Below are 11,110 nucleotides of genomic sequence, written 5' to 3'. Positions count from 1 at the left end.
GTCCCATCAGGTAATGAAAAGTTCGACACACACTTGTGGTCTTCATCCTCACTTGAACACTTGGGCCAAATACAGGAAATACGTCATAGAAGTGTTCAAGTGGTCAAGTGCAAAGACCGCAAGTGTGGGTATTTGGACAAGGCACTTATATATGAATGCTTAGATACGTGTCGTATTCCCTTAGGTTGATGGGGATCAGCTGAGAGTCAGCTGATGCGAGCTTGACTAACGTGACCTGCCAGATCTAATGCTACGCTTGATTTACGTAAGTGAGAATAGCAAAATAAAGTAAACTGTGACATATTATACCCAAAAATTCTTCATACAGTGGACCACCAGTAACATTTATAAAAATTTGGGACCAAAAATTATTCAGACACTTTGACCTTCATATTTTATTACCATTTTCTAAACTATAGCGAATAAACTGTGATAATGTGAGAAATGTTGAAGGTGTCTGAATAAATTTTGGTTTGACTAAAACAGGACGCTTTCTAGTCTCTACTACAGATGGCAGGATTCTAGATTTGTTATAATAGATGGTGGATTTTAGATTAGTAATTTGTTTATTTTATATTTTGGTCCATTTTAAAATTGAGTCGATCTAAATTTAAATTGTTGATCTATTTAGTACTGATATTTCACATATTTAAAAATATTGATTACAAAATAGTCACATGAAAATGTCCCTAATTTGTTTAGATGAAAAAAAAACAAGGTTATTATTGTTTACTAAAAGCACTTAAAATGTGTTATTTGAAATAACCATGTTAAATTAAATTAAATATTCATTCATGTTAAATAAAATAAACTTATTTTATTTCAGCTAATTGCCAACATTTCTCATTTTTGTTTAGTTTAAATTGAAGTATTAAAATAACTAAAACTAATTAATGAAACCTAAGCAGACATGTATAAAAATAAAAATAATTAAAATTAATAAAAAAATAATAAAAAGACAAATATACACTAAGATAAAATAGTTTAAAAAAATAGTTGTATTTTATCAAAAATATAAAAATAAAAACGAATTCAAAGTATTCATAAAAGCTATAAAAGTATATAAACGACACTAAAATATCACTAGAAAAGACATTATAATGGAAATAATCAGTATGAACCTGATGTCAATACGGCGGTGAAAATACTCTTCTTCATCTTCCTCATCTTTCTGCAGCTGACACACACCCTGAGGAAAAACATGCCTTATTTATTATTCAGTTATTATTATTATTTAAAATGCAGACTAAGACAGACAGAGACCCACCATAAACTTAGTGTCTCCTTTAGAAAGCATGTCGGTAACGAAGCCGATGGACTCCAGATGATCCACGACAGCATGAAGGAGTTTGGGCTGCAGGACAGAAATCACAGCAGGAGTTATGAGAGGACAAAAACCTGCATGCATTAAATCATTCAGTCTTTAAAACTGAACGTTCACCTGTTTCTCAGACTGAGAGGTGAAGTCCGGATGGGTCAGCAGTATATCAATATCACCACTCGACTCTGCTCCTGAACATTAACAAATGCAATCATGGCACATTTAGATGATACAAGTGATAAGTGATGTCAAATATCTGGATCAGAACGATCGATAACCTCGTCTGTAGCTGCCGCAGATGGTGCCGATGTACTCGGGATCCACCACATCCAGTTCCTTCAGTATCAGAGTCTGCAAACATCAGGCAAACACAGTGAGACTTCACAAATCTGTAGAAATAAATCATGAAGATCACTGGAAGAAACTCCAACCTCCATTATCTGCATTTCTGCACGAGGGATTCTCTTCTCAAATTCTTCAAAGTATCTTTAATAGATGAAGACAGGAGCATTAAAATTAAAAACATCATCAATAAAGAATAGAGTGCATTCATTAGAAATACATATAATTCACAAATAAAACATTTGTCCTCTAGATCAGGGGTCCGAAGCGTGATATTCCATAGAAAAGGTTTAGAGAAAAATGTAAAAATAAACTAAAACACTAATGCATACACACACACACAAATATTATCCAACTAAATAAATATGTTGATTAAAATGAATTTAATTTTTTTTACATGACTTAAATTGAGTAAAATTAAAAATAATTAAATAATAAATTGATTCAAATAAATTATTTAAAAAATTAAATATTATATATAAGTACAGTATCTGTAATAAGCAGACAAAATAACAATAGAACCACTAACAATAGAAACTATATATGTACAGTAATTTTAATTAACAGAATCATATAGCAGAACCCAGCCTGAACACATATTTATAATATTAATGTTTTTATATATGAAAATATATATCTGCCTTTTAAATTTCATGATGGGGATCCCTCACAGGAGGATGATCATATTTGGGGGCCTGTAGCATCTAAAAGATTGAAAACCCCTGCTCTAGATTAGCACTAACATGAAGCCAAACGAACATTACTGTTGCCGTAAAACAATTCACTAATTTATCTGTTCGAATCAAGACTTACTTTAACCCGATCTGCTGATGATGGTTGAGTTTGTGCTCGATCTTCTTCAGATCTAAAACATCAGGTGAGACTTAAAACACATGCATGTGACGGCAAATAAATATATATGCAAACTAACCGTATATACAAACCTTCTAAGTTCCTGACGCCTTCCTCATAAAACTTCCTGGCCGCAGCAGGACTAAAAAACAAGAGAATGAGTGTGAATTGAGTTTTACAACACTATTGTTATTGTTCTCTTGAAATCAAGGGCGTCGTACCCGATCCCAGTCACTCGGGTTAAGAAGTTGATGGAGGAGCTTGTGTCGTCACTGCGAATCTACAGGACGAACAGACCACAAACATGTCACAATCTACACAGATCTGTTTCTCATATGCACATGTATATGTTAATGCCTTCATTTGCTTTCTCAAAGGTTAAATCAACTATAAAACATGCATTTCTAATGCACTCAAATACCTTTTCCAGCTTGCGCAGTTTTCCTGTCGTTAAAAACTCATCGATTTTCTCTGCTATCTTTGAACCAACTCCATCCTGAGAGGAAAAAGCAATCCTTTATAAAAACTGTGTCCTTTAAAAAATCAACAAGCAAGTATTACTCACATTTCAGGACATTAATACTAGTAAAAACAAAGGATCTGTACCAGTTTCTTTGCTTCTGCCCCACTTTTGATCTTTTGAGGGTATTTGGCGATCACAGACGCTGCTTTTCTGAAACAGAAAACACCAGACAGAGTATAAACATAAGTTACATATGTCATATGTCTAGTTATGATATGATATATTACATTATTAGACATTAGATAAGACTGTCTTACCTGTAAGCATTGTATTTATGGATGGCTCTGTTGACATTTCTCTCATAATTTGCCAATTCTGAAACGAGAAAGACCATTAAGAGTTTAGATATGCCTAGAAAAATATTACTATAAAATGCTTTTCGACATTTATTAAATAAACAAAACAATCAGGAGAATTTGATCAAAGCTGGGCTACCAAACAAATGTGCTTGACATAAACACATTTAAACATAAATACAAATATATAGTAGGAAATAATTGTCAAATATTCGTTGTTTTATTTATAAATTAAAAGTGAGTATAAACACTGCGTACTTTTATTTTGTAGATGGAGCACTACTCTTGAAACTGTACTCTTGATAGCATGCATTAAACTGCAAAAATCGGTGATCGTTGCTGTATTATTTCCAATAGTGTGTAAAGATAGGTCTAACATCCCACTAAAGTGAAGTTTCTTGTTTCAAACAGACGTTTTGTCTGCAAAAGCGCTCCATTTCTATTTATTCGGCGTTTAAAGGTCCAGTTAGCTTAGCCGCATGCTAACCCGAGCTGTCATCAGCAAAACTCACCGATGAGAAAATCTGTGATTCCTTCGTTCAGAGTTTCCTGTGGCGCTTTTCTTTTACTCATAGTTGAGAGTTATTTAAAATATGGGTGGATAAATGTGTTTGTTTTCACTTTCTACCATTCAAGACCACAGCTGAGTACAGGACAAAGCCTTAGCGTTAGCACTGTAGCCACGCAATATGGCGGGGGCGGGGCTTTGAGACCACGCCCATTATACTTACGACCGACCAATCAGAGTCCTTCGTTTAATATTTACGAACACGCCCCGTCGCTGATAAATAAAGTCGCCACAGAAAGTACTTTTGGAATTTTCTGAATGTTTCGTAAATATATGAATTTATCATAAAAAAACAGATCTGAACTAATTTCATACACTCAATAAAAATCACCGCCACACCAGTTGATCAAATGACAATAAGCAAAACTGTTTTTACTTGTATGTACCATAATAAAGCAATGGCATTCAGATTTTAGGTGTGAATATGTTGGGGTACTTTATGGAATTTAATTGACATGATAAAACAAACACTGTGTATTTTTGAGTTTTTGTGGTTGGTGCAGATACTTGTGATTATGCGGAGAGCTGATCAAAGCAGAACAGCTTGTGTAAAGGTGTAAAAGCGCCACTTTTTAGTACTGCAATACTCAAATTAATTTCAATGACACATCAAAACTATTCAATATAAAGATTTGCTAATATCATACTAAATGACAGCATTATGATCAGCACCTTGCCATAGTAGACATTCAACAATTGTTACTGTACATGGCAGCAGAAATACTTTTGATAACAAAATCTAGAAGTAAATATTCCATAATTTACAGACAATTCTGAACTTTTAAACAAATCCACCAAATACTATGGAAACCCATATCTGCTACATAAGAAAAAAAAAATAATACTTTGGTAAATCATAATTATGACATAAAATTTCATAATTACGAGATAAAAGATCATAATAATGAGGTAAAGTCAAAACTGTCACATACTAAGCCATAATGGTGAGACAAAAGTCATTTATGAGATAAATACATAATTATGAGATAATTATGAGATAAAGTCAAAATTATAACACACTAAGTCATAATTTTGAGAATGGAACTTTTGACAAACAATCAAAATTTTAACAAAAATGTCTTCTATGTCATAATTAAAAAATTTCTCACATAATTATATACTTAGTGTGTCATACATTTTCTCATAATATTTGACTTTTCATCTCATAATTATGACTTTTTGATAATTATGGCTGTTTAATCTCATAATGATCTAACCAAAGCATATGATGAAATGATAGCAAAAATGAAATCAATGATTTCTGCCACTAATATGCGTCATATTTAGTCACAGATCTCTTTTTAGTGTCAAGCATTCAAATGCAGTGAACTCAGGAAACGAAAGAGCAGCTGCTGCTCTTAACAAATAACTAATAAATACATAAATATAAAAGAAACCGCTTGATATGAGTGTGGTTTCTCAGGAGTCGACTTTCACATAGACTTTATCCCGTGAGAAGATTTTGATGGCCTCCTCGACCTCTGAGAGCCGCTGGTCGAGTTGAGCGCGTCGAGAGCGAACGCTTATTGTGTCGGCTTTGACGGGGAGAGACTGCAGCTCACTGACCAGAGACCTGTGAGCTACAGACACACACAAATCAATCAGTCCTCTCATCAATAATCAACTAAACATGAAACTGTTCGTGAAGACGTACTGTCTTCGAGGGACTGCAGGGTCTCCTGTCTCTCTCTTTCAGACATCTGAGTGTGTCCAGCAGGAACGAACGGATCAGGAGTGTTTCTCCTCCTCTTTCTTCCACTGCAACTTCCTCTGCTCCAGACTGATGAACCAGATGAGAGACGGTCAAAGTTTAATCCAAAATGATGCAATGATGCAAAGTATGAATATATGGGAAACAGCAGAAACACGTGTGTAAAACAAAATTTATTTTGCATTAAGAAATGTCTTTCATTTATGCTGTTTTTAATAAACAAACAAACAAAGATTCAAAATGCATTATTAGAGTAATGAGAATACAACACAAACTTTTAAACATATTATATACTAACACTCAAAAGTTTGGAGTCCTTAAGAAAGAAAAAATAATCATATTTTTATTCATAAAGCATGCATTACATTGATAAAAATGGCAGTAAAGACATTTGTAGAGTTTTATTTCAAATAAATGCTGTTCTTTTCAACTTTATAATCAAAGAATCCTGAAAAATAAAATGTATCAGTTTCCACAAAAATATGACGCAGCAAAACTGTTTTCAACATTGATAATAATAATCAGAAATGTTTCTCGAGCAGCAGATCAGCATATTAGAATGATTTCTGAAGATCATGTGACACTGAAGACTGGAGTAATGATGCTGAAAATACAGCTGCGCATCACAGAAATAAATGACATCTTACAATATATTCACACAGAAAACAGCTATTTTGAATTGTAATATTATTTGAAAATTTTCTTGTTTTACGGTATTTTGATCAAATAAATGCAGCCATATATTCTGATCTTACTAGGTTTGGCTGGGCTGGGGTTCAGCGCCACACCCTCCAGCTTCAGCAGGTCTCCCACAACCCCTTTCTGTCCTCTCTCTAGGATGTGAGCGGCGTTGGCACCAATGCGGGGTCGAGGGGTGCAGCGGGCGCTGTAACACCCAGGATCTGGTGCTAACGGACCCTTCAGAAGAGGAGACGAGCCGCTTTGAGCGTTCCCCTCCAGCCGACCACGAGCTTCAGCAAGAATCCGAGAGATGAGATGAAGCATCACACACATGCAAAAATGAAATGAGCATCACGGTTTCAATCTTACCAGAGGACGGCCGTTTATAATACTCAGGAACCAGTGTGGGGTCTGGAGGAATGGGACCAGAGATCGCTGAGGGCCCTTCACACATGCTGCTGCTGCAGAGGAGTTTAGGACAAGTTTAATTCATCTAGTAAGGGCAAATACAAATAAAGCTTAAAATCAAACTTGTTTCATAATGCACAAAAGGTACTCTGCAAATGGGGTTAATATAATTTAATATTTTAAAAGTTAAAATAATTACTATGTTTTATTTATGAGTACATATATTTCTATTTTATTATTTCTATTATAATTAATTTATATATTAATTATTTTATATTCAGACCAGAATACTCTTAATATTCAGAGGTAATGTAATTTACTTTAATTTAATATTTATAAAAGTTAATATAATTATTATATTTTATTATTTTATAGTATATATTTTATATTCAGACCAAAACGCTCTTAATATTCAGCGTTAATATAATTTAAGATTATAAAAGTTATTATGTTTTACTTATAATTGTACTAATTTCTCTTTTATTATTAATTATATTAGATATGCACATATTAAATGTTTTACATTCTGGCCAGAATGCTTTTAATATCCGTCTAATGATCAGCGAGGTCAACAGGTAATTATCATAAAATAAACACGCATTCATTTACATCAGCTTTTAGCAAGCAGGACTAATATATATGATGTGCATAATTAATTTTCATTTATTTGGTCCTGCATGAACTCTTACCGTCAGTAAGCACCTGCTGATTCACATAATATCCGAATTAGAATGATCAGTCGCCATATTATTCTATCTGAGAGCATAAACGGTAACATGTATAATGAAAACGAGTTCCTGAAGAAGCTTACCTTTAATTAAACCCTCAATTCTTTGATAATTGTGCAGATACTGCGCGGTATTTGCTCTAATCTGATGACGCATTAACAACAAGCGCAAAACTTCACCATGGCAACAACGCCTTAAAGAGACAGCAGCAGTGCAACCTTATCGATCACACATAATCACCACTGATCTATACATGACTGAAGTTCTCTATTATAGATCAGTGATAATCACTCATTTATATAATATAGCTTCATTATATAGCATATTACAATAAATACGCTAACCATATTATTTAGTAGTATCACTGGGGTACACAATAAGTAAATAGTATACTATGTGTATACTATATATAATGTTGATTTTGTATATAAATGTTTATTTTAGCAATTGTATTTGTTGTTAAATGTTTTGTCATGACATAAAAAACTATATATATATATATTATATATTAAAATAGACAAGTGTGCGTGTGAGTGTGTATTAAAATCATGCATTTATAATATATATACGCACAGTAAATACAATTATTAGTAGTAGGATTGGAATTACTATAACTAAAATTAATATTTCGCTCAATATGTGCTTATTTCCTCCATCTTTATATATTCAATGTGGACATTTATAAAATCATTACAGTCTTCATTCTTTTAGAGGTTTGCAAAAATCTGGGTGAATAATAACGTGGTTTTTCAGGAGAAATACGAGTTCAGAAATAAAGTTAAATATCATATACATTTACATAATCGAGGAGGAAAAATAGGAGAAGGCTGCGCATGCGCGGTTCGCGTCCGTTAGAAAAAGGCTGCAGATTGCGCATGCGCGGTTCGCGACGCGTCTGTTCCCCTTCAGTCTGTCCTTTCGCGCTGCACAGAAACACCGTCAGGAACATCGACACGGCAAACACGGTAGGCTTTTACTGATTTATCCTCAAAGCATTCTGCACCGCAACATTACTCGATACACCACAAATACACAAGCGTTCACAAATTCAGCTGAGAAATAATGAGCGCTGCTGTTATTTTGGAGCTGTTGTTATTCCGACAGTTCGCGTTCTGGGCCGCAGAGACGTTACGACAGCATAATACTGATTATTATTAAATCACTGTCACACACATTCACCTTTAATTCATAAAATCGCGCGTTTTGATTCTCATGCTAGTGTGTTATGCGGCTAATCTGTGTTTTGACACACAACGTGTCGGTGTTTCATCAAGGACACTGATTCTCTCACCGTATGCTCGTGTAACTTTGATTTTAACGGGTTGAATGTAAAACTTTATAACATTGAAGTTTCACTGATCTGCTTATTACAATATAACACTGTTTCTGTGATGATCGTTATATTATTAGCGGAATAACGGACTGCCTCGCGCCGCCTCTGACGTAACGGTCCGAAAAACCAATACACCCGCTCGCTGAAGCCAGTAACGTTACTCTAATTGATACTGATACTGATAATTGATCTTGAAGGTATCAAGCTGACCGTTATTCGTTATCTGGGCGTTGTGCGTGCGTCGCGTCAGTCACGCGCGATGCTTGTGCAGCCTTGAGCGACTTTCTTTCTTTCTCTCTCTCTTTGTGTGGTTTGGTTGGGACCGTGCTGGGAATGACAGCTGTTATCCAAATGATATACAAAAACATGATCAAATCCGCTAAAACATGATCTGAATGTCCATGTGTGTGTGGTGTTTGTTATATTAGGCGCATATGGAGCTCATTGAGACGTCTGCCATTGTTCTCTGATCTCTCATTGTTTTCCTGTACATTATAAACATGTTATTTTGTTACCTTGTTAGGAGTCGGTCACGTTTTTAGGGATTTATTTCAAATATGTAATATCAATAATCAACTATGTTGGGCTAAAACTATTATAATAACTGTAGCTTACTTAACCATTAGCTAAGTAGTTTCTTCTTTGATTTGAAAAAAAAAAAAAACAAGCAGAACTGAATGTGAAACCATAACTGAAACTGAAGCAGCTTTATTTTTTTGCATATCTTTTGTACATATCAGCAATTTTTTACATATCTTTCACATTCATAAAGAGTCTTAATGCCATTGCATATCATATGCAGTGGTGTATAACAGTGTATTATGCATGCATGTGTGATTGAGTGGTTTATTACAGAATTATAGGAAAGGTGATAATATTTTTAATAATATTTTATATCAGATTATACTAATAAATGGCACCATCTGGTGGGTCTCTAGAGCAAAACACCCATTAACTCTCTACATTCAGTAAAAAAAAATTCTTAAAAACAAAGTTCACAAAAAATTCACTTATTTAATATATTGCTTGCATCATTTTTTTTACAGCCATTCATTCTCAAGTGAGCAGTGCATATAATTTATTGTTATTTTTATTATATTATTCATAGCATAAATAATCATACTGTTGTTTTTTTTTTATTGTTGTTAGTTATTATTGTGAAAAAAACAGATATAAAACAATAAATAATAATCAGTTCTGCTCATTGGTTCTATGATAATTAATACAAATCATTTGTATATCATAAAATAGATAGATACATAGATGACAGATAGATAGATAACTTAAAATACACTATATAGTCAGGATAAGGTTGCATTATAAAGGCAGTAAGCTCTTACCACAGATGTTTTAAGACTGTCATTGAGATTGTGTGTTTTTCCCACGAGCTGCACTCACTACTGGCCCTCGTGTCTGAGGACATTCACTAAAGTGCAGTGATTTGTTCATGATTGATGAGCGTCTGGCACCAAACTGAGACTGTGAGAGCTGTGCTTCAGTAAATGGTGATAAATAGCAGGTTGATTTTATATAGGCTTTTAAAGCTGTGGAGATCACATGATCTCAATATGGCGATCTAGAATAAAACTTAGCTTTTTTAGAAGAGCGATAGAGTCATCATCTCATGCATGCATCATTTTAAACAGATGTGGTAAATGTACAATTAATTTCTTAAGAATTAAGCTACATGTGGATGCATGCTTTGCAGTCAAAGTGTTCAGTGTCGAGGAAAACATTTCCCATTTCGTAACGCCTCACGTCACAGGAGCTGCGGTGTCAGTGTAATCTATTTTTAGAGCATGTGTCTGTGGCTATGAGGGAGGGGAACGCTCTCGTAAAGACACTGTATCAGTATCCCATCACCTGGGATCAAGGGCAGAGGTTGCCATGGCGACCGCCTCCGTCTGATCTCACACACCTGGTGATGCTCATCGATGCCGCAGGCTCTGTCATTGTGTTATGCAGGTAGACAGTGTGCTGTGGTTGATGGTGTGTGTTTGATTGTTTGATTGTGATCTCTGACTCCAGATCATGTCTGAGAAAGGACAGAAGCAGAAAGAGACGCATGTGAAAGGAAGCAGTGAGAGCTGCCATCACTGCAAGCCAAAGACATGCGGTGAGTGACGGACAGAGAGAAGACGGACCAACAACAACCTCACACAGATAGACAGATAGACAGACAGACAGATCAATAGATAGACAGACAGACAGACAGACAGACAGACAGATTGATAGATAGATAGATTGATAGATAGATAGATTGATTGATAGATAGATAGATAGATAGATAGACAGATGATAGATAGACAGACAGATCGATAGATAGACAGACAGATTGATAGACAGA

General features: G+C 34.6%; 3 protein-coding genes across 4 annotated transcripts in view; 1 reads left to right on the top strand and 2 right to left on the bottom strand.

Moving 5' to 3' along the window:
- Positions 1-4,054, bottom strand: part of polb (polymerase (DNA directed), beta) — a 5,960-nt gene extending 1,906 nt beyond the window's left edge. Inside the window, exons 1-12 of the mRNA XM_016463799.1 lie at positions 3,847-4,054; positions 3,296-3,353; positions 3,122-3,188; positions 2,937-3,011; positions 2,737-2,795; positions 2,608-2,657; positions 2,477-2,528; positions 1,753-1,807; positions 1,600-1,672; positions 1,442-1,512; positions 1,268-1,354; positions 1,122-1,189 (exon numbers count right to left, since the gene is read on the bottom strand). Coding sequence (XP_016319285.1) covers positions 1,122-1,189; positions 1,268-1,354; positions 1,442-1,512; positions 1,600-1,672; positions 1,753-1,807; positions 2,477-2,528; positions 2,608-2,657; positions 2,737-2,795; positions 2,937-3,011; positions 3,122-3,188; positions 3,296-3,353; positions 3,847-3,907 — 776 coding nt within the window. The 5' untranslated portion in view covers positions 3,908-4,054. The remainder of the gene's footprint in view (positions 1-1,121; positions 1,190-1,267; positions 1,355-1,441; positions 1,513-1,599; positions 1,673-1,752; positions 1,808-2,476; positions 2,529-2,607; positions 2,658-2,736; positions 2,796-2,936; positions 3,012-3,121; positions 3,189-3,295; positions 3,354-3,846) is intronic.
- A 1,130-nt stretch (positions 4,055-5,184) lies between these two features.
- On the bottom strand, positions 5,185-7,537 carry LOC107670972 (enkurin domain-containing protein 1-like). The gene is given in 6 exon segments (XM_016463786.1): positions 5,185-5,482; positions 5,557-5,645; positions 5,647-5,682; positions 6,326-6,584; positions 6,664-6,787; positions 7,514-7,537. Coding segments are annotated over 5 exon segments (630 nt in total). The 5' UTR covers positions 6,749-6,787; positions 7,514-7,537; the 3' UTR covers positions 5,185-5,321.
- A 750-nt stretch (positions 7,538-8,287) lies between these two features.
- The window catches only part of LOC107671013 (voltage-dependent anion-selective channel protein 2-like), a 12,806-nt gene continuing 9,983 nt past the window's right edge, over positions 8,288-11,110 (top strand). For both annotated transcript variants that reach the window (XM_016463838.1, XM_016463837.1), the window contains exons 1-2: positions 8,288-8,395; positions 10,792-10,879. In XM_016463838.1, the coding sequence (XP_016319324.1) occupies positions 8,306-8,395; positions 10,792-10,879 (178 nt within the window). In that variant the 5' untranslated portion in view covers positions 8,288-8,305. The remainder of the gene's footprint in view (positions 8,396-10,791; positions 10,880-11,110) is intronic.

Source organism: Sinocyclocheilus anshuiensis, unplaced genomic scaffold (genome assembly GCF_001515605.1).
Source record: "Sinocyclocheilus anshuiensis isolate Anshui unplaced genomic scaffold, SAMN03320099.WGS_v1.1 scaffold332, whole genome shotgun sequence".
NCBI classification, from domain to species: Eukaryota; Metazoa; Chordata; class Actinopteri; order Cypriniformes; family Cyprinidae; genus Sinocyclocheilus; species Sinocyclocheilus anshuiensis.
The sequence above is the reverse complement of the archived record's forward strand: the minus strand, read 5'-3'. Positions and strand labels throughout refer to the sequence as shown.